At 41.4% G+C, this 23583-nt stretch overlaps 1 protein-coding gene across 4 annotated transcripts in view; it reads right to left on the minus strand.

The window, feature by feature from the left end:
• The window catches only part of LOC149141185 (Amino acid kinase family protein), a 389974-nt gene that overhangs the window by 309365 nt on the left and 57026 nt on the right, over positions 1-23583 (minus strand). For 3 of the 4 annotated variants that reach the window (XM_089448274.1, XM_089448272.1, XM_089448273.1), the window contains exons 3-4: positions 4810-4907; positions 4482-4524 (exon numbers count right to left, since the gene is read on the minus strand). In XM_089448274.1, coding sequence (XP_089304400.1) covers positions 4482-4524; positions 4810-4907 — 141 coding nt within the window. The remainder of the gene's footprint in view (positions 1-4481; positions 4525-4809; positions 4908-23583) is intronic. The other variant, XM_089448275.1, reaches the window with a different exon arrangement.

Consider the following 23583-nt stretch of genomic DNA (forward strand, 5'->3'; position numbering starts at 1 on the left):
CTCATGTGGAAGAGTTGCTTTTCAAGGAGATTTTCAGGTTGCATGGTCTACCCAAGACCAAAGTCAGTGATTGCAATAGCAGGTTTATGGGAGGATTCTAGCAAGAGCTATTCCGGTTGGTAGGGACAGAGCTCACCCCTAGTAATAGCTATCACACACAGACGGATGGGCAAACAGAGCTCATGAATAAGTGGTTTGACGGGTACTTGAGGAACTATGTAGCAGGCCAGCAGAGAACGTGGGTGAAGTGGTTGCAATTAGGCGAGTATTGTTACAACACTTTGTACCACATGTCGATAGGGATGTCGCCATTGAAAGTGTTGTATGGCTACAATGTATTATCCTTTGCAAATGAGGAGTTTGGTGACAGCCGAGCCTGCATGGCCAAAGATTAGGTCCAAGAGTGCCAAGATATCCTCAAAGCACTCAAGGACAACTTGTGCATCGCTCAGAACAGGAAAAATTTGATGCAAACCGACACTGGGTAGAGAGGAGCTTCGATTTGGGAGACCTGGTCTACTTATGCTTACAACCATGCAGACAGTCTTCCCTCAAGTGGAAGGGAGCAGAAAAACTTAAGTCTCGGTTTTATGGGCCCTAAAATATTATCAAGAGGGTAGGAGAGGTTACATATGAGCTAGAGCTTTTGGAGGGGAGCAAAATCCATGTCTTTCATGTGTCTTGCCTGAAGAAGGCGGTGGGACAGCAAGTTACTACTACATCTGAGTTGCCTCCCTTGGATGAAGAGGGGCACTTACTGTTAATTCATGTGGAGATATTGGAGGTGCAAGGGAGATGATTGAGAAGCAGAGTCATCAAAGAATACCTTGTACGGTGGAAGGATTTACTCCTAGAGGATGCTACTTGGGAGGGGGAGCAAATTTTGCAACATCCAGGACTAAAATTGCTTGAGGACAGGAAATTTCTAGCGAGGATGACAGTAAACTCCCCACCATCTTATTCAACATTGGATTATGGCAAAAACCCAAGGGAAAACCCCTCTCCTAGGGGAAAATACGGTCAAAATTTCTTCTTATAAATCAGATCAAAGTGAGACATCCAAGACCCATGATCACAGAAGAACTCCCACCTCTAGATGCCAAGTCAAACCTTCCATTCTACTCAACAAATTCATCATCAAGATATCAACAACAAGAGAAGTACCAAAGCAGAATTTTCACATATTCCATCTCAAAAAGAAACTCTTCTTCCATTTCAGACTTTGTCCCTCCACTTCATCTCTCTTATTCTACAAAATTTCATATCAAAATATATCTAAGTGTGTATCCAAATGAGCTCATATCATATTCTATTTATATTGTCAAGAGGGGTGCGAACAAACATGTCAATTGGGGCAGGGTTGACTTGTCATGTACGCCAACTTAGCATCTAGAGGGGTTTTTGACCCAAAATTACATATTAAATTTTGTTTTTCCTTTTTCTTTTCAATGTTGTCTTTCCACGATCTTGGTGTTTGGGATAGAATCTTAAATCTCTAACGCTCCCAAACTAAGAATCACAATGAAACTACTTTGCATAGCGGAATATAAACAGCAGTAAATCACACATGCACAGAATATAAACAACTTTTTAAAATTTTGTACAATAACCCAACTTTGTTATATTAATCAAACTGAATAATACAACAGTCTAAGGCTCCCGTACCAGGGATAATGGCCCTCAAATATCCACTAGTACAAGAATACAAAATTGGGGCTTGGTGTCAGTCCATCTGCCCTCAACAAGATACTCTGACCGTCCAGCTAATGTAGAGCTCCTCAGAACTGCCTTGGTCGTACCCTATACTTGCCCAGTCCTTCGGCTCTCGATCTGTAGCATTGCCTCTATCAACGATCCAAGTCCATTTGGCCACTGAACCTCGACTCTCCAATCTGCTCACTAGTTGTGCCTTAGTCCATCAAGGGCACAACACATCGAGACTCATGTCGAGTTGTTCACAACTTCGTTTGTGAACAACTCTCAATCTGCCCACTGCTGCTCCTCAGCTACTCAGGGACTTCAGCCCACTATAGTCTTCCTGCACTGCTCCAATGAAGACCAACATAGGGCACGAAGGGCTGCCACCTATCACTGCAAGATGTCCATCTCCCACAATGAACACGTGCTTAGAGGACTTCCCATCATCTGTTGTAGAAGTCCTTCTCCACACACAAGTCTAGGGCTGCTCAACTGCTCCTTTGGCTTATCAAACCTTGAACTCAACAATTACCATTCTAGCAACCACCTAAGTCCATGAAGATGTTGCACACCAGGCTCCAACTTGGGCACTATCACGCTGTCCTCCAGCAGACATAAATCCCCAATCCAATGTCCACACTTGGTCCACTCTCACGCTGCCCTCCAAGAAACCACGAGTGACCAATCTTGTTGTAGCATCTGCCTCTAGCTAGGATATCCTCACACCTAGGAAACCCTCCTCTTGGCTTGCCAAAAGACTTCTCAACATGTCCTCTCCTAGGACCCTCATCCTCTAGCATCCAATCATCAAATCAAGATGACATCTGCAACTCTCTGTTGCCGCCACCTTGCCTTCGATTTTTGTGCATGCATAAAACTGGTTAGCGCATACAACATCCCTAAACCACAGCTCCAAACCCACTGTTTCCTTGTCCAACCTTGTCCCTTCTACGTCTTCTCCCAGCACTATTGTAGGTCTTAGAAACCTCACAAAACCACCCAATTGTGTACAACTTGCTACAACAACCTAGGGCTACCTCAAGGCACAAGAAAACTGTTGTTTGGAGTGTCACCACCCTCTGTACACCTGCGTTGTTCTTGGAGATGAATGCAGCCTCTTGAGAGCCTCCTCCACAAGGCCTCATGACCCCCAACCCTTCTCCAATCACCTGTTGTTTGCTACAACAGTCTGCGGCCACTTGTAGCAGAGATCCCACACACAAACACACACAGAAAATACTCCAAAAACCTTACCTTTAACTGCGGCTAGGACCTGCAAGAAACTCGCACTCCATTCAAGGGATAAACTGCCCTAAATCATCCTCCTTGCCTCCATGCAAGGTGCCTTAGAGTTGTGGCTCTGCTGCTAAAAAATCTGCACCTTCAACAGAAGTATCCTCCCTCAAAACTCGAGCTCCAACACTTGCGTCCTAGCTGCCTCCTTCTCTGTCCAATTTCAGAGCTCTTCCTTTGATTTGGATGCACTTGGATTTCTCTCAAATGAGGTCTAACTCACCTCTTTTTATACAAGTCTCTAGGGCAACGTCTATCCCATCAAAGGGCCACCTCATGTCAAGGCCGACTTGACTTCTCTGGATAATTTGCCCATATCTCTTCAACCACAACTCGGAATCAGATGATTTTCGATGCGTTGGATTCGTCTCGACGTGCACTATCATCCTCATCCATCACATGTCAAAATATCTCCATGGTTTTATCCCCAACATCGATGGGTGAAAAACCCCAAGCTTGGGTTTCAAGCCCACAAGACCACTTGTGGAGCTCCTTCCTCCAAACCCTCGATCCTCCAGGCTTGGAGTACCTCCCAAGCTACAAAAATCAATATTCAAGAGGTTCAAATAGGACTTTGACTCTTTGACTCAACAAAACCTAGAAGCACGAAGAACATGCTTATTTAATAATAATAATAATTCTTTTGAGCATGAAACCCATGCTTGAAAATAAAATAAAATAAGTCTCTTTCTTTTTCTTCTTTTTGCTTTTTACATAAAATACATAGAGGTACAATTATGAAAACAAAAACTAGTTACATCTTTCAATAGTGAGAAGGTTCCAAGCAAAATTAATCCAAATTCAAGCAAGAAGAAGTCACCCAAGAAAGTCGTCCACTGGCCATAGCGGCCAACTTTAAACCCAATTCATTTGAAGGTCAAAATTTGGTCAAATGAAGTCGTTGCACTACCAAGAGAGAGCTGATTTTTCAAGCATGCCATCCATGAAGACACAAGTGGAATGTTTGGTCAATAGAGATCAAAACAGCCCTCTTGGGCCTCTTTGTTGTAGCATGATTGCCTCTTTTGGGGTTGATCCAATGTAAATTTTGAAAAATAATTTTCTTAACTTAGCCTCAAAGCTTTTGTGGATGACATGTTGCCTATTTTGCCTATTTTGTTAATTTATAATCTCATTTATTGGTAATAAGAGTTATTTTGCCAAAGCGTCCATCTTTGTGAAATCCTCAAATCCACTTGTATTATGATTGTTTTTTCATTAACATGTGGAATTTCCAAGATCTTGAACAAGTTCTTCTGTGGCAAAAATTGATCAGAAAATCCAAAATACAGCTATCCAAGCATGAGAAAAATGCAAGGAACAAAACTACTCAAAATTTTATCAATTTTTGAACAGATTATTAGGTTTCAAAAGTTTCTTTCTTTTTCTTTAATGTTAATTATGGAGCTGATAGCATTCATCATTTTATATGTACCAAAAGAGAAGGGAATAAACAAGATATGGAAGCATTAGAATAGTAAAACTCCTACCTTTTGCAAGTGCCCTCACCACTTCAAGATTAAGAGAAGTTACCTGAGAACACAATTTAACATATGATTCCCCTCAGAAGATAAATATTGCATGCCCCTATGGAAAGGAGTCTTAAGTAAACAAGATTTCCTATCAGGTTGAGAGAAGCAAAGAAGCCACAATTGAATCCTACAATAACCATTTTCTTTGTTTGCAAATCATATAAGGAAAATCCTGTAACGAAATAAAAAGAAGATATCAAGCAAGCTAGCTTATAGTAAAACATTTAGAAAATTTGTTGTCTGACATAACTACAAAAAAAAAGAAACAGATAGGTGAAACTTTTACAGATATTCTTGTAGCCACAAACCCAGCAGTCACAGCAGGCGAGGGCAATCCTCCTTTATGCACACCAGATTTACTTGCCTGAAAGTGCCCAAAAGATCCTGCATTTCAAAATAAGAAAGCTCATCTCCATTATCAATATGAAACTTTTATGTTTGTAAGAATATAAGCACCTTCAACACAAAGTTTGCACCAACAATCTCTTTTACAAAGAAAACTGCATTGTAATATCTATCATTATCAAATGGAGATAAATCAACACAGATTCATGCATGGCAGCTTTGAGCAGCAATATAATAGGTGAGAAGAATAAAGCAAGTTTGATGCCAGATAAAAAAGCTTTACAAACTCAATCCAAAAAAAGAGGTTTTCAAACATGTAGCGAGTAATATATTCAACATATCTAAAACAATGTTGAAAAAATCAGCTCGGCAAAAAAACTTGGAGAGGCTGAATTGTAAAAGTTCAACTCAGATTCTACAAAAACTTGGCTGCGGAAATTGTTCAAAATGACAGATTTTCTTTTCCTTTTCGGCAACTATATTTGATGCTAGCAAGTTTTTTCATTCACCCACAAGCATCACCAGACTCATTGCTGGTGAGCATGACTAGGCAGCAGAGAATCAGACTCAGCAACAAATTAATGTGGCTTGGTAGCATGGTTGAGCAGAGTTTGACTCAGGAATGCTCGGGACACTTGGTGATTTTCTCATGATTGACGTAAAATAAAGTTTTCAGCCTTTCCAAAATATTTATTAACAAATGGACCAAGTTACTAACTAGAGAAGAAATGAAATTATACGAATATCCCTGAATAATCAAAATAGGTCCAGAGGAACTAGAGAGTACAGTCTTTGACAACAAAATGCCTATAAAATATCCCAAGCAATTCTAAAATCTAAAATTAATAAAAGAAAGAAATATGGACAATAAAATCAAAAAGTGAGGGAACCTAAAAGGGTATGTCGTGTCCCCAACCAATAATTTTGCTAAGGAGAATTCACAATTTTAAAATTTTAGTAATTGACAAATGTTTTGACTTAGGAGAAAAGGGTTGGAGGAAAAAATTAAATTTTGCCAAGGACAGGTGACAATCTTAGGAAAAAATGAAAAATTTAAGTTGGGGGGTTGTAGGGGCCACCCAAAGAGGGAAATCGAACCCCTTGGAGAAATTCGCACCACAAGTGGACGGAGGCAAAAGGGGAGTTCGAACTAGTGGGCCCACAAGGAAGAGAAGGGGAAGCAATTATAAATAGGAGAAGCAAACTCATTTTTGGGGTTCTTTTGGTTGTGCATTGTGTGATATATAGTTTGCTTGATGCAATATTCCTAAAGGAAATATCAAGTGATAGCAGCCATAAATTTTCAACATGCAACCAAAAATAAAAAACACAGCAGAAGTATCAGCACGCCAACAATTTACTCCAAACTAATCTGAGCCACTTTTTATTATATCATGGAATGAGTACAATGAGTTAGAGAAAGTGCACGTGGGCTTGCTAAAGCAAACTAGACAAGTCCCAGGTGAGAAATGGTGCTGCCCCAAATGCTACAGAGTGCTTGTCCTCCAACCCCTGCGCTGGCCCAGTAATTTTGCTGCTCTAGCTGAAGTGGAACCTGTGTTTGAACCTTCTAGAGTGCTCAGAAAATTCTGCAAAACTCGTTGTACGATCTTTTCAACAAAACCATAAAAACCCAGAAAGCTTTCAGCCAAATTCCAGCGCTCCAAATTTCCCACAAAATAGGGCGCAGTTGGCCCTCCACCAGCTAAAACGCACTACCAGGAAACTTACTGCAAATGAGGGTCTAATGTTGAGGAAATCCTCCACCAATTTACTTTATAACTCCCCAGCTCTCCACCCTTGTTCATTCCTTCCACACAAGCTCCACTCCTCAAAGGTTACGCAGGACCTGCCAGTCAACCTTTGTGCAGGCCCAAAATAGAAAAATTCATCCAAGTGGATAGGCCCCAAACCAGCACCACAAATTACCAGAAATCTTCAGCAAATACTCAAGGAAATCAGCCTTCAAAATACCGAAATCTTCCCTGCTCAAAATATGGCTCTCCCAAGAAGTGTGTACTCTTGTTCTGCGCCCAGTCTAATCCAAGTAGTGACTGATTGTACTTGCAATTTCCTCCCGAAACATCTTTGAAATATGAGGTTGTTCTCCCCTAGAGTAGCACTTGAAGTCCACTAAAGATGGAGTTGAGATTCCTGCTTGGAAATCTCATGTGTTAAACAGCACGGGGTAGACTTGGCTCAACAGCTAAAGCATACAAGAGGGTTCAATTCACAAATTAGCAAAAGGCCCAAAATGAAACTCCTTCCCTCTATTTAACTTTGTTGTTGAAGTTTCTAAGTCTACTTAGTTAGAAACCCTCCATGCACTTTATCTTATTTATTCCTTCCTACTTGTTATGTTACTTAACAAGTTATTTACAATGTAAATATTGAAAATAAACACTAGTGCATGTTCAACATATTACAGATCAACAACTGAAGGAAACAGAAACAAACACGCCATATGACACCATTATTTTTGAACTAATGTCCCTGGAAAAACCCATTGTGGGAAAACCGGTGCAACTATCTGAGGGTTTTCTTATTAAGCAATATCAGAGTACAATCTGGGTGCCGAATCTGGCCTACCCAACAGAGAATTTCCTTGGCAATAATACCTCTCTAGTTTCTGACAAATCTCCTGGCTGAAACCCCGGATAAACCTTCCGACAGCTACTCAGCCCCAATCTACTCTAGAAACCCCAGCGTCAACCTCTCTTTGGACTGCGTCAACCCCTCTCTGCCTCATGCTGGCCCTGCGTCAGCCCTAGGAGGCCCTGCGTCAACGCTTTGGCCCTTGGCGTCAGCAACGCTGGCCTCTCTGAGGCTCTGCGCAGCTCCCTGCTGCCTCTGCATGGCCCTACGTGAACCCTGGCTAGCTCTGCATCACTTTCCTTAGCTACTACGCTGCTCTCTCGTTACTATCTCTGCCCCTCTATCTCTCTGTACTCAAATGCCCCTCAGTTGCATCTCCCGATCACTAATTCTATCTCTCTTAGCAAACCCCGCTCTAGAGAATAGAATCACTGATCACTCTGGTGTATTCTCCAAGTGACCCTCAAGCCTCCTCTTATACTTTTCCTATTGACATATCAACGGCCGAAATTAAGTCCCTAATCAACGGCTAAGATTAGATCTGGCTTGATCCATGTCTTTTGGACCATTCTAACACAGTTTCATATTAATACACATTAATATTTTATTTTCCCTAAGTTTAGACTTAGGGACTCCATTAAAAATATTAATTATTTTAATATCTCCTGAACTGCTTAGAATCTGCCCAAACCCTTTATGGGTATTGGATATCTCATGTGCCCCAACCTCTCCACCAAATTTCATGGCTAGAGCACATCCGATGCTACCCCAAATCAACACTCCCTCTTAGCGAGGACTGTGCTCTAGCAATACTCCTCATTGAGTATTACTCTGATCATCCAGCATCGGTCCCTGTGCTGATGCTATGCCTTCCTGCCCAACATCCTCTGCACTGTTGCATCCTGTACTGCTGCCCATGGTTCTACCACTGCCATTGTTGCATCTGTACGACAACTCCCTCTGCATCCGTGTTGCTGCTGGTCCTTTCTCCCAGCACTGCATCCGCACTGCACCTCCTCTCATCATGTTGCATCGTGTTGCCCACTGCTGCACTGCAACTCAGTTACTGAGAAGTAAGTAACTGACCTCCCTGTTGGGCTAGAAACACCCAATGATGTTGAAGCTCCCTCTACCGCTAAAAAGTGCTCCATCTCTGACCTCTGCGCTACTGCAATAACTCCCTGCATCTTGCACCGTTGCACACCTTTCTGTGTCGTCCTGCACTAGTGCAACACTCCTGTGCCTCTCGCACTGCTGCAGCCTGCTAGCATAAGCTGTCTCAGGACTCCTGCATTGTAGCTCTCTCTGCCACTCCATCCACATCTGTCTCTATCCACTCATCCAGTCCTGCTACTCCTCGTCAGGGCTCCTGTAGCAAGGTCTAATCCAAGAGGCTGGGTACCTCGAGGAACGTGCCCCTCATCGCCTGTAGTCCATCTAACTATAGCTCGATGTCTCCCCACTTCCACTCAAGTGGTGCATATGCACTCACAGCACATAGAACAGACAGGATCTTGGCCTTCCAGATGACAAAGTTGGATGCCTTATCCAACCTGTCCTGACCCCTCAACCCATTCATGGCCATCTCTCTGCTCTACTTGTGGACTCCTCCGAGTCTCTCTACTTCCCGCCTGGAAGTTCTCTGTTCGACTCCTGCTGAATCTACTTCCCGCCTGGAAGTTCTCTGTTCGACTCCTACTGAGTCTACTTCCCGCCTAGAAGTTCACTGTTCGACCCATGCCGAGTCTACTTCCCGTCTGGAAGTTCTCTGTTCGACTCTGGCTGAGTCTCTCTACTTCCCGTCTAGAAGTTCTCAATTCAACTCCTGCTGAGTCTCTCTACTTCCCGTCTAGAAGTTCTTGGTGTGACTCCTACTGAGTCACTCTACTTCCTGTCTGGAAGTTCTCGGTTTGACTCCTGCTAAGTTTCTCTACTTCCCCTCTCGAAGTTCTCGGTTCTACTCCTACTGAGTCTCTCTACTTCCCGTCTGGAAGTTCTCTTCTGGACTCCCTCTGAGTCCCAATTTCCTCCTGGAATCCTTCTGCCGCTGTCGAGATGCCCCCTACTTTGATCGTCTTGTGCAATCGCACCACTGATTCGGATTCCTCGGCTAGAAATCCTCAGTAGCAACTACTCTAGCCTTTCTCTGTCAGGTACTGTTCTGACTACAGTACCTCACCAGCTCCACTCTACAATATTCCTGCAGCCTTCTAAACCCCAACAACCTGAAGTTGAGAGCTCCTAGGCTCTGCGTAATCCCGGCACCGCAACCCGACCTCCTCAGCCAACTGCGTCAGCCCTCCCAGCTACTGCGTGGCTCTGCGAGAGGCTTCTCTTGCCTTCCTTTGCCTCAGCGATGCCTCTTCCCAGCTCAACCTTGATAACGCAGGCACTGCATCACCCTTCCTTGTTGCTGCTCTACTAGAAACAGCTTATGACACCTCAGGACAGTTGTTTTCTACTGCTATTGCTCCGCTCGGCTGATGTCCTTTAGTCCTCCTGTGATCTGCAATCACGCTCTGATACCATGTTGAAGTTTCTAAGTCTACTTAGTTAGAAACCCTCCATGCACTTTATCTGATTTATTCCTTCCCACTTGTTATGTTACTTAACAAGTTATTTACAATGTAAATACTGAAAATAAACACTAGTGCATGATCAACATATTACAGATCAACAACTGAAGGAAACAGAAACAAACACGCCATATGACACCATTATTTTTGGAATAATGTCCTCGGAAAAACCCGATGTGGGAAAACCGGTGCAGCTATCTGAGGGTTTTCTTATTAAGCAATATCAGAGGACAATCTGGGTGCCGAATCTGGTCTACCCAAAGAGAATTTCCTTGGCAGTAATACCTCTCCAGTTTCTGACAAATCTCTTGGCTGAAACCCACGGTAAACCTTCTGACAACTACTCAGCCCCAATCTGCACCAGAAACCCCAGCGTCAACCTCTCTCTAGACTGCGTCAACCCCTCTCTGCCTCACGTTGGCCCTGCGTCACCCCGGATGGGTCTGCATCAGCCCTGGGAGGCCCTGCATCAACCCTCTGGCCCTCTGCGTCAACAACACTGGCCTCTATGAGGCTCTACGCAGTTCCCAGCTACCTCTACATGGCCCTAGCTAGCTCTGCATCACTTTCCTTGGCTACTGCACTGCTTTCCCGTCACTATCTCTGCCCCTCTATCTCTCTATACTCAAATGCCCCTCAGCTGCATCTCTCGATCACTAATTCTATCTCTCTTAGCAAACCCCGCTCTAGAGAATAGAACGACTGATCACTCTAGTGTATTCGCCAAGTGACCCTCAAACCTCCTCTTATTCTTTTCCTGTTGACATATCAACGGCCAAGATTAAGTCCCTAATCAACGGCTAAGATTAGATCTGGCTTGATCCGTGTCTTTTGGACCATTCTAACACAGTTTCATATTAATACACATTAATATTTTATTTTCCCTAAGTTTAGACTTAAGGACTCCATTAAAAATATTGATTATTTTAATATCTCCTGAACTGCTTAGAATCTGCCCAAACCCTTTCTAGGTATTGGAGATCTCATGTGCCCCAACCTCTCCACCAAATTTTGTGGCTAGAGCACATCCGATGTTACCCCAAATCAATACTCCCTCTTAGCAAGGACTGTGCTCTAGCAATACTCCTCATTGAGTATTACTCTGATCATCCAACATGGGTCCCTGTGTTGATGCTAGGCCTTCCTGCCCAACATTCTCTGCACTGCTGCATCCTGTACTGCTGCCCATGGTTCTACCAATGCCACTGCGGCATCTGTACGACAGCTCCCACTGCATCCATGTTGTTGTCCTTTCTCCCAGCACTACATCCGCACTGCACCTCCTCTCATCATGCTGCATCGTGTTGCCCACTGTTGCACTGCAACTCGGTTACTGAGAAGTAAGTAACTGACCTCCCTGGTGGGCTAGAAACACCCAATGATGCTGAAGCTCCCTCTGTCGTTGACAAATGCTCCCTCTCTGACCTCTACGCTCTGCAACAACTCCCTGCATCTCGCACCGTTGCACACCTCTCTGTGTCATCCTGCACTGGTGCAACACTCTTGTGCCTCTCGCACTACTGCAGCCTGCTAGCCTAAGTTGTCTCGGGACTCCTGCACTGTAGCTCTCTCTGCCGCTCCATCCACATCCGTCTCTACCCACTCAACCGATCCTGCTACTTCTCGTCGGGGCTCCTGTAGCAAGGTCTAATCCAAGAGGCTAGGTACCTCGAGGATCCTGCCCCTCATCGCCTGTAGTCCATCTGACTACAGCTTGATGTCTCCCCACTTCCACTCAAGTGGCACATGTGCACTCATGGCACATAGAACAGACAGGATCCTGGCCTTCCAGATGACAAATTTGGATGCCTTATCCAACCTGTCCTCATCCCTCAGCCCATTCATGGCCATCCCTCTGCTCTTCTTGTCGACTCCTCCGAGTCTCTCTACTTCCCGACTGGAAGTTCTTTGTTCGACTCCTGTTGAGTCTACTTCTCGCCTGGAAGTTCTCTATTCGACTCCTACTGCGTTTACTTCTCGTCTGGAAGTTCTCTGTTCAACTCCGGCTAAGTCTCTCTACTTCCTGTCCGGAAGTTCTCAGTTCAACTCTAGCTGAGTCTCTCTACTTCCCGTCTGGAAGTTCTCGGTTTGACTCCTGCTGAGTCTCTCTATTTCTCGTCTGGAAGTTCTCAGTTCGACTCCTACTGAGTCTCTCTACTTCTCTTCTGGACTCCCTCTAAGTCCCGATTTCCCTCCTGGAAATCCTTCTGTCGCTGTCGAGATGCCCCGTACTATGATCGTCTTGTGCAACCGCACCACTGATTCGGATTCCTCGGCTAGAAACCCTCAATAGCAACTCCTCTAGCCTTTCTCTATGAGGTACTGTTCTGACTACAATACCTCACCAGCTCCACTCTGCAATATTCCTGCAGCCTTCTAAACCCCAGCAACCTGAAGGTGAGAGCTCCTAGGCTCTACGTAATCCCGGCACTGCAACCCGGCCTCCTCAGCCAACTGTGTCAGCTCTCCCAGCTACTGCGTGGCTCTGCGAGAGGCTTCTCTTGCCTTCCTTTGCCTTTGCGCTGCCTCTTCCCGACTCACCCTTGATGACGCAGGCACTGTGTCAGCCTTCCTTGTTGCGGCTCTACTAGAAACAGCTTATGTCACCTCGGGACAGTGGTTTTCTGCTGCTATTGCTCCGCTCGACTGATGTCCTTTAGTCCTCCTATGATCTGCAAACACGCTCTGATACCATGTTGAAGTGTCTAAGTCTACTTACTTCGAAACCCTCCATGCACTTTATCTGATTTATTCCTTCCTACTTGTTATGTTACTTAACCAGTCACGCCTGTGAGAGAAATGGAGTGATGCACCCAGTGTTGCGGGGGAGCGCCCCCCCCCCCCTCGCTCCCGCTCCCGATCCGCGCTCCGGGCGGGAGCGACTCGGGAGCGGGTCGGGAGCGCGCTCCCTAAAAAAAATTTCGCTCCCTGCCTTTTCGGGAGCGTTTTGCCTTTTTTGCATTTTTTTTTTTGTAGTAATGTTCGAAATGCAATTTTTTTTGAAAGAAACAAATAGTTTTTGAGTGGGGCAACTTAATGATCAAGTTTAGGTCCTAGTATTGATATGCTATTCATGGTAATGTTAAATTCTTAAAGTAAAAGTGACATTTTCTTTAATTTTCATTTTCATCCTTTTACTTAAATTTTTAACATTACCATGAAATGACTCAGGATGTTTGAGAGTGGTTTCGTCCTCATTGGATTTCATATGGAGAAAGTAGAATTTTAGATTTCATTCAAAATCCAGCAGACTTATCAGTTTTTCAGGATTTCAGGATTGGGGGATTGCAATGTTTCCATTGAATTTTGTCATGTATTAGGGTATGGAACTCATATTTAATCAAGAGTACCAATCCCTCTATGTACCTTGATGTTAGTGACATTGGTTGTCGAACTCCTCTATCATGACCCTTCTAAAAATGTACGCATCACTCAAACAAAATCTTGACTTGACATGCTATGCTTTTTCTATCTTATGTTAATGCTTAGAGGGTGATATTAATGACAAAGATCCCTATAAAGATACAAAGGTAATGACAAAGATACCTCTGGATATTAATGCTTGGAGGGTGATATTAATGACAAAGATCCTGATTTTGCAACAAGACTAAAAAATTAGACATTTCTCGTGGTGGCAAGAGGCCCAAGCATAAGAAATAGATAATAGATTTACTTCTCTTTTCTAGTTTCTAGTAGCTTTTATAACTATTGACTCTTTCATATTTATTATGATATTTTTTTAAACAATATATGACAATTTAAGTTTGAAGTTGGCAATTATAACTCATTAGTAATGAATTATGAATATGATGCTTCATGAAAGTTGAAAGTTGTTTCATTTCATTTCATTTTATAACATTTCATTTCATGTTAGATATTATTTGTTGTAATGGTTACACTTAGCTTACAAGTACAACTTTGGTGATCAATGATGATAAATGTTATATATTGAATTTTGAAAGCTTGAAACTTTAAGATTGATGAATCATGAGACTCAATATGTTGTATGTTACTATGTTACTAACTTGCGGACGTGGTTGATGAAGATTATAACTTCTAGATGATTGTTGTTATATGGTTCAATCTATGCTTTTTTATGTTTTTTATATCTAATTCATCATTCTACATGTTTTTGTTGACATATATGTATCAAAAATTAAAAAATATAAAAAATATATATATTTTTAAAAAATCGCTCCGGGATTCGCTCCCAAACCGGGAGCTTCTAAAAATGGTCGCTCCCGCTCCCGCTTCCGCTCCCGCTCCCCGCTTCCGCTCCCGCTCCCAAGTAACATTGGATGCACCAGAGTCAATTTACCAGGTCGAAGACGGGACATGATTTGAAGACCTTTTAGCCATAAAGGCGTAAAAGGCAGATTCTGTCTACTCGGAATGTTCTGCAACATTCGCTGTCTGATGGGGCCCTCCCTGTTTCTTCTGTTCAGAAGCAATCATCTGTCAGCAATCTTTCTTTGTGTGGCCGAATTTGTGACAATAATTACACTGCACATTTTTCTTCCTAGCAGGATCAAAAAACTGAGAAGAACCTTTCTGCTGAAAGGACTGATATTTGGTAGCAAAAGCATTTTCTGAGGAGGCTGATGAGGCACCACTACCAAACTGTTGTTTCCAACGATCCTGTTGCATGAGTTTGGTGCATAACTCCGGAAACTTCAGATCAACATTAGTGGAGGTAATGTTGAGTGTTTCTATGAAGTGCTCATAAGATTTTGGTAGACTTTCTAGAGTGATGACTACCATATCTTCTTCCTCCATGATTCGACCAATGGCTTCAAGCTGATCTTGAATGTCTTTAATCTTGTTAAGATGTTCCTGTAAAGACATATGTTCGTCCATCATGATGGAGAACAACTGATTCTTGAGAAAGAAAGCTCTGCTCTTGTTGGATGTCTCGTGCAGTTCCTTCAAATGTTGCCAGATCTCGGCAGCTGTCTTGCCAGAAGGAATCTGCGGTAACTGATCATCAATCACAGAGAGCTTGAGAAGCATAACAGCCTCTCGATTTCGATCATCAAACTTATCTTGATCGGTGCCAGTTGTACCAAGACGGAGCTCTTTGTTCAGAACGAGCTGATCAAGACACCTATATTCAAAAATGGTCAACATTCTCTGTTTTCAGATGTTATAATTTGTGCCATTAAAGCGCTGACTGCCTTCCAACATCATATTGGTTAGCGAAGCCATCTGCACGTTTCCCAAGACAGAAAACACCAAAGAAATCCGGCACGGATTTTAATACAGATGCCGGCTGATCCTGGACAAAAGTCTGACAGGTGCTGGTGTAATAGAGAATAGAACCAGAAATCGGTCTGAGAAGTGGGTTCAAGAAAATATATATAGCACGATCTTTTACCAAAATAACTTACTCGACAAGAATCCTCACAGGCTTTCAGCAGTACCCACAACAAACGAAGATACTCAAACCTGATACGTGATATGTGCTACGTCATCTGCCGTAAAACCTCCACCACACAGCAGTCTCTTTCACACATCCGCTTGTACTGAGAATGAGAATGAATGTGTACCCCCCAGCAAGAATTCACGCCTACTGCCTTCCAACATCAGATTGGTTAGTGAAGCCATCTGCATGTTTCCCAAGACACAGAAAACACCAAAGAAATCCGGCACAGATTTTAATACAGATGTCAGCTGATCCTAGACAAAAGTCTGACAGGTGCTGGTGTAATAAAGAATAGAACCAAAAATCGGTCTGAGAAGCGGGTTCAAGAAAATATATATAGCACGATCTTTTACCAAAATAACTTACTCGACAAGAATCCTCACAGGCTTTCAGCAGTACCCACAACAAACGAAGATACTCAAACCTGATACGTGATACGTGTTACGTCATCTGCCGTAAAAGCTCCACCACGCAGCAGTCTCTTTCACACATCCGCTTGGACTGAGAATGAGAATGAATGTGTACCCCCCAAGCAAGAATTCACGCCTAGCAACACAAGATTTTCCCACAAATTTGTCATTGTTTGTGGAGAAATTGCGGACTGCACGCAGTCAAAATTCAGCTCACCAGAAATGTCATAAAAAACAGTAATACAAGCAAGATTCAATTCTAGGAACATGGATCAATTCCCAATTATCAGCCCCTGCAAACAAACTCAGTCGAATGAGGCCCCTGGAAATCGTATTTGGACTGATAAATTCGCACAGGAATGGATGCCTGCGTTCTGCGAATCGTGACCGTCAATTTCGTTGGCGATTCTGTCGTCGACTTCTTCAAATGAAATAAAAAAAACGAGAAGAAGAAGCGTCGGCCTCGGTTAATCGTCCCGGAGAAGCCCGAGTTTACCCTCTGCGTCCTTGTAATCCCGATTTTAATCAAACCTGCTGCACTGAACCAAATACCAATACCACCTGCACGCTACGGATTATAATAATAATAATGATCATAATTTGAAATTTCTGAAGGGTGCTCACTGCTCACTGCCCGCCCTTTGGGGTTTGAAGGACCAGCGGCAAACAATAGTGAACGATTTACTATTTCCTCCGGTGGCTCGAACGCGTGATCTCTCACCAGATCCACGCGCTTCAATTTTGGTAGCAAAAGTCGCAATGATGTCCCCCGTGCCTGAACCGAAGATAACCGGAAAGGCTTCCGCTGCCACGTTGCGCTTAAGAAACCTAAGCACGCAGCAATGACGAGAGCACCACCAAAGAATGCAGCCGCTCGGCGTCTGCAGACAGATCCACAGGCTATAACCGCAGCAGCAAATGGTGACGCCAAAAAAAATTACAGACTCTCGTGGTGGTCACGCTTGCAAATGTAAACTGCACACGCAGTAACTGAGGCTCCAACACCGTCGACGTCACAGATTCGAATCACTGCGAAAGCCCAAAAAATAGACGGCGAGTTGCTGTAGTGCAACATAGTGGGATGATCAGCCGGAGGATCGACTCCAAAGTATATTCCAGTAATCAAGAAACCCTCGGAGTAGTCAGAATCCGCAGGCGCAAATTAAACAACGACGTCCAAAAACAATTGACGCCCAAAAAAAATTTCAGATTCCAAGAGCAATTTCGAAATGAGCCACAGAATTTTTCAAGCAATGAAAAATTATTTCGAAAGATACCTGTGCTCTGATACCATAATCAATGAATGAATTGAATTGATTTACATGAGCAAATGAAGCTCAATAAGTAATACAGAGATATTTACAGAAATAGAAACATCAAGTTTCTATTAGGAAATAGAAACAACCAGTTTCTTCTAAGAAACTGCTAAAAAGATAAAAATAGAAACAGCTAATAAGAATGAGCATTAAACACTAAATAGCATTATTCTAATATAGTCCTACGTGATCACCAAACGAAAATATTTCTCACCTCCTCTCTTCTTTTTTTCAAGCCCTAACCCTAGTGTCTCCTAGGGCATCATACAATATCTATTGTAGCCATCCAAAATTGATGAAACTTGGTCAAGAACTGTGTTGGTGTGTCCTTGAGAGGTCCTCCAAATTTGAAGCCATTCTGACGGTTGAATCTCAAGTTTTGCCAAGCCCTAGTTCAAAAGCCATTCTCCCTAGGTCTCACTTTGTTAGTGGCTTCTTCAAGGATCATTGCATTAAACATTAAAGTCAAATCTCATCTCTTTGATCCTTTTCTTCTCCCTCACTTGGGCAAGACCCTTTGTTTGAAGCTTCACTCTGAATCCTTGACCTCGTTTGGGTACTGTTGACCTCTACTGGTCAACTTCCCATGCAGTACACCCTCTTTTCTTGGCAGAAAGGGGTAGCACCTGAACGACGTGTCCGTGCCAGCCTACAGTCATCAACAGCTTGATCATTTCATTTGTAAACCCAGTCTGCATGTATGAATTGTAAATAATCTAAGCAGATCAGAGTCATGTATGTAAAATTGCCTAGGTGGACCTAACTTTCTATGATAATCTCTGTCCCGGAAGGTTTTTCGTCTCACCGATCCATGGATCGGCAGAGTTTTCCTTCAAACCTGACCCCAAAGCCGGGATGGATTTTGTCATTAGAACTTTAGGAGAATCCTAGTGTGTTAATATGCTAGATTATAGTTGTGTCGCAGAACTGGGTGATTTATGAGGGTCTGTGTTAAGTGGGCTTGTCCCCTTGAGATGTAACTTGTAAAAGTCATGATGTAATGTGTCTTGAGGGTCAAAAAATGTTTTAAAACCCCTCGTGAGTCCTAAGTCCTAGGTCCTGGGTGATGTTTCCAAAGGTTTAGTTCGATGATCCATTTAAAAAATGAAATAAAATAATAAAATAAATAAAAAATTTAAAAAAAATAAATAAATAAAAAATAATAAAAAAAAAAATTAAAAATTTAAAAAATAATAAAAAAATAATAAAAAATTTAAAAAAAATGAAATAAATAAAAAATAATAAAAAAATTTAAAAAATTTAAAAATTTTAAAAATAATAATAAAATAATAAATAATTTAAAAATTTTTAAAAAATGAAATAAATAAAAAATGATAAAAAAAAATTTAAAAATTTAAAAAATAATAAAATAATAAATAATAAGAAATTTAACAAATTTAAAAAATAATAATAAAAAATTAATTGAATAAATCGACGGATGAGATCAAGAGATGTCTTGATCTTCATCAACGGTCGAGATCATTTCTACATGGATCATTCGAACTAGCCGTTGGGATCATTTCCTTTATATAGGGTCTTAGCTGGTCATTTCAGATTCATTCGATCTGTGAGTCAGATACTGAAGAAGCTCTCTTGTAAATCTGTTTCTGGTTAATAAAGGAAGACTTTGGGGTCCATATCTTGCTGGTGTTACTCTCTTGGAATGCTGTGAGATCATTTCATTTTCTGCATATGTTATTTTCAGCCATTAATAATAGCTTTTCGTAGAGTATTGTGAGCACAGGTATCTTGTTCACTTGCTGGAGTTTGGGTGCTGTTAGGGTTTCTGAAGTAATGGCAGGTATCTCCATTACTGTTTGAGATCTAGCAGCATTTTTGCCCTCTTTGTTGACGGTTGTTTTGAGCTGTGCAGAAAACATTTTCTAAAGGAAATTTGTGGGCGTTCGGGGAAGTTCTCGGCTGAACCAGCCAACTCCCGCAAGCATTTTTTTTGCTGAGCCCAGTTGGACTTGATCCTGGGTCTATCATTCGGTTTATTTTTCTAAGTTTTCATGAGAGATTTTCTGAAGTTCTTCACAGTGACGATCTGAAATTTCTGTTCTTTAAAATGTTTTCCGTGCTTATTGCTGAATCTGGCTGCTAAGGGGCCAAATCTGTAAATTAATTCGCTGATCTAGGGTTTTAATTTTTGCCTTATGCAGTTTTTTATTAGGGTTTAGGGTTTTTTTTTTTGGTTTCATTTTAGCACATTCATCTTTTCGAAGTTTTTTTTTTTTTTTTTTTATCGCTGGATATCGTTTTGGTCATGTGATTTAGATCATGATAGATGGTTGTTGTCCATGGTCCATGTTCCTATATCATTTAACAAGTAATCGTTTCTACATCAATCTCTTAAGGCACTGGTCTGCTCAATTAATCAAATCCATCGCGTCCTTTCTATAGCGTATCTCGTGTCTCCCAACCAACTGGTCGACAGTTGGTCTCATCATCTCACAGGGACTACCCCCCTTAGCCGCGGGAGACAGGCTTAAACGGAGGGATCGGGGATCAGAGTGACAGCCCCCGGTCTGAGCGTTGTCGTGTCAATCCGCGCGACAACATTTTTTGGCGCCGTTGCCGGGGACTTTGTTTTCTCGGCATTTCATCATCTTTTCATCATTCATCGTTCATCTGTCTATCATTCGTTTGAGCCGGCAACGCCAACATTTTTTGGCGCCGTTGTCGGGGATAGAGTTTTTCTGTCCTTGGTGTTTCAACGACTTTTCATCATTCATCGTTCATCTTTTTATCATTCATTTGAGCCGGCAACGCCAACATTTTTGGCGTCGTTGCCGGGGACAGAGTTTTTCTGTTCCTGGAGTTTCATCGACATTCACCTTATCATCTTTCTCATCTCTCATTTTGAGCTGGCAAATTCAACCTTTTGGGTTATCATTTGGATCTTTTATTGCTTTATTTTTCGCCATATCAGTAGCATCTCTTCGGTCTGTTTTTTGTTTGGGTGGCGACTCCACTTTCTCATTTTTCCCAGAGAAGAAGCTTTCCTCATATCTGCTTGTGGTTACTTTTTGGATCCTAGAATCAGATTCATTGTTCAAGTGGCGACTCCACTTCTCTCATCTCTTAATTTTCTTGAGCAGAAATCTCTTTCTATCATCCATTTGATCCTTCATTGTTCATCATGGATTATTCATTTAAACCATGTCATTTTACTGATAATCTCCATGATCTTCCGAAAGAGGCCGTTGGTAAATTATTTAAGTTCTCGGGTGGTGATTCGGTCACTGTTGAACAGCATTTAAACAGGTTTACTTGTGTAATGATCTTATATTGTAGATTTCCTCAATATAATCATGAAGATTTCAAGATGCGTCTATTTGTCCATTCTTTAGAGGGTGATGCCTTGAATTGGTTTAATAATTTTCCTAATGATTTTTTCACTTCTTTACAAGACATTCTCAATGCTTTTAAAGATAGATATGATAGTCCAAACAGCTTGCCTTCTGCCTCTAAAATTGTGCAACAGAATGAAAGTAATTTGATAAGAGGTCCAGCTGAAAGATCCCAAGACGATTCATCATGTCAGAATGTGTCATCCACCGGAAATATTGCAGATCAAGTTCATGATGGTGAAAAATCAGGGACAAATGACAATGAAAGGGAAGAGCAAAAGCAAATTTTACGAAATCTAATGATGCTGGTAAGGAATATGGAAATCAACCAAACTAATTATGTCAATGATGTGAAAACTTTATGCACCCACCTGGAAAAACGTACTAGGGAGATTGAGGTCACGCAAAGTCACCATGCTAGAGAAATTGAGGCCATGAAAACTAAATATGAAACAGAAATTGGAAACATGCATAGCAAGATGTCAGTCTTAGAAGAGAATATGGTGACCATTAAAGCTGATCATGATAGGGAAATTGACTCTATGCAAAACAATTTATTAACTATGGATGAGGAAATGACTATCATAACGTTCAATCATAACAATCAGTTGGCTGACATGCAAGCGAATCATGAAGAAGAAATAAATTTCATGCAACATTGCTTGATGGACATAAAAGAAAAGAATGATAAAGTAATAAAACACATGCAAGAGCACCATGCCATACAAATCAGTGCTATAAGGGATGAATGCTCTAGACAGATAAATGCCATTAGAATACAGGTTCAAAGGTTTCAACAATTGGAAGATAAGAGAAACCAGCAAACATCAACAGATCAGGAGTCTTCTCATTTGCTGCAACAAGATTCATCTTATTATTGGGAGGTTGTTGATTCGATTGAAAGATGGTTGATTGAGGGTGATCTAGACAGACTTAAGAATGATAAAGATCAGATGCAAGATGAAGAAAGACATAGCACACATATCTTACATACTTCATCTGATAGCTTTGAAACAGAAAGTACCAGGTCATCAGTAATTCAACCAGCCAGAAAGAAAAAGCGCAAGAGAAAGAAAATGAGAAGAAGATTTGACGCATCAGACGGCCGCAAGCAGCTTGATTTTTAGATAGGAAAGAGTCCTACCATATGCAAAATGGGACATGGCACATCCGACAAGCAGCCGACAGATTTGCCTGAAAGCAGGCAAATGCTCAGTATGCACTATATTGAACACATCTGATGCCGTAGGGCATCCTTTGTATCGTATTTCTAACCCTACTCCTTGTTTTTTCCGCATTTTCGTTTCTGCTTTAGATAGTTAATAAATGAAGAGCTTGTATCTTTATTGTGCTTAATGTATATGATGATTTTGGATGGACGCTACTTATTTTTGTGTTGTATGGATGCAGATTCTGGATTCTCACATTCCTGCAAGCAGCAACGTGTCCCCAAGTAGAGCCAGATGTTGACCTCTACTGGTCAACTTCCCATGCAGTACACCCTCTTTTCTTGGCAGAAAGGGGTAGCACCTGAACGACGTGTCCGTGCCAGACTACAGTCATCAGCAGCTTGATCATTTCAATTGTAAACCCAGTCTGCATGTATGAATTGTAAATAATCTAAGCAGATCAGAGTCATGTATGTAAAATTGCCTAGGTGGACCTAACTTTCTATGATAATTTCTGTCCCGGAAGGCTTTTCGTCTCACCGATCCATGGATCGGCAGAGTTTTCCTTCAAACCTGACCCCAAAGCCGGGATGGATTTTGTCATTAGAACTTTAGGAGAATCCTAGTGTGTTAATATGCTAGATTATAGTTGTGTCGCAGAACTGGGTGATTTATGAGGGTCTGTGTTAAGTGGGCTTGTCCCCTTGAGATGTAAGTTGTAAAAGTCATGATGTAATGTGTCTTGAGGGTCGAAAAATGTTTTAAATCCCCTCGTGAGTCCTAAGTCCTAGGTCCTGGGTGATGTTTCCAAAGGTTTAGTTCGATAATCCATTTAAAAAATGAAATAAAATAATAAAATAAATAAATAATTTAAAAAAAAGAAATAAAAAAAAAATAATAAAAAAAAAATTTAAAAATTTAAAAAATAATAATTAAATAATAAAAAATTTAAAAAAAAATGAAATAAATAAAAAATAATAAAAAAAATTTAAAAATTTTAAAAATAATAATAAAATAATAAATAATTTAAAAATTTAAAAAAAATGAAATAAATAAAAAATGATAAAAAAAATTTAAAAATTTAAAAATTTAAAAAATAATAAAATAATAAATAATAAGAAATTTAACAAATTTAAAAAATAATAATAAAAAATTAATTGAATAAATCGACGGATGAGATCAAGAGATGTCTTGATCTTCATCAACGGTCGAGATCATTTCTACATGGATCATTCGAACTAGCCGTTGGGATCATTTCCTTTATATAGGGTCTTAGCTGGTCATTTCAGATTCATTCGATCTATGAGTCAGATACTGAAGAAGCTCTCTTGTAAATCTGTTTCTGGTTAATAAAGGAAGACTTTGGGGTCCATATCTTGCTGGTGTTACTCTCTTGGAATGCTGTGAGATCATTTCATTTTCTGCATATGTTATTTTCAGCCATTAATAATAGCTTTTCGTAGAGTATTGTGAGCACAGGTATCTTGTTCACTTGCTGGGGTTTGGGTGCTGTTAGGGTTTCTGAAGTAATGGCAGGTATCTCCATTACTGTTTGAGATCTAGCAGCATTTTTGCCCTCTTTGTTGACGGTTGTTTTGAGCTGTGCAGAAAACATTTTCTGAAGGAAATTTGTGGGCGTTCGGGGAAGTTCTCGGCTGAACCAGCCAACTCCCGCAAGCATTTTTTTTGCTGAGCCCAGTTGGACTTGATCCTGGGTCTATCATTCGGTTTATTTTTCTAAGTTTGCATGAGAGATTTTCTGAAGTTCTTCACAGTGACGATCTGAAATTTCTGTTCTTTAAAATGTTTTCCGTGCTTATTGCTGAATCTGGCTGCTAAGGGGCCAAATCTGTAAATTAATTAGCTGATCTAGG

Source organism: Pinus tabuliformis, chromosome X, assembly GCF_031772625.1.
Source record: "Pinus tabuliformis cultivar Carrire ecotype Pingquan chromosome X, CPIR1, whole genome shotgun sequence".
Lineage (NCBI taxonomy): Eukaryota > Viridiplantae > Streptophyta > Pinopsida > Pinales > Pinaceae > Pinus > Pinus tabuliformis.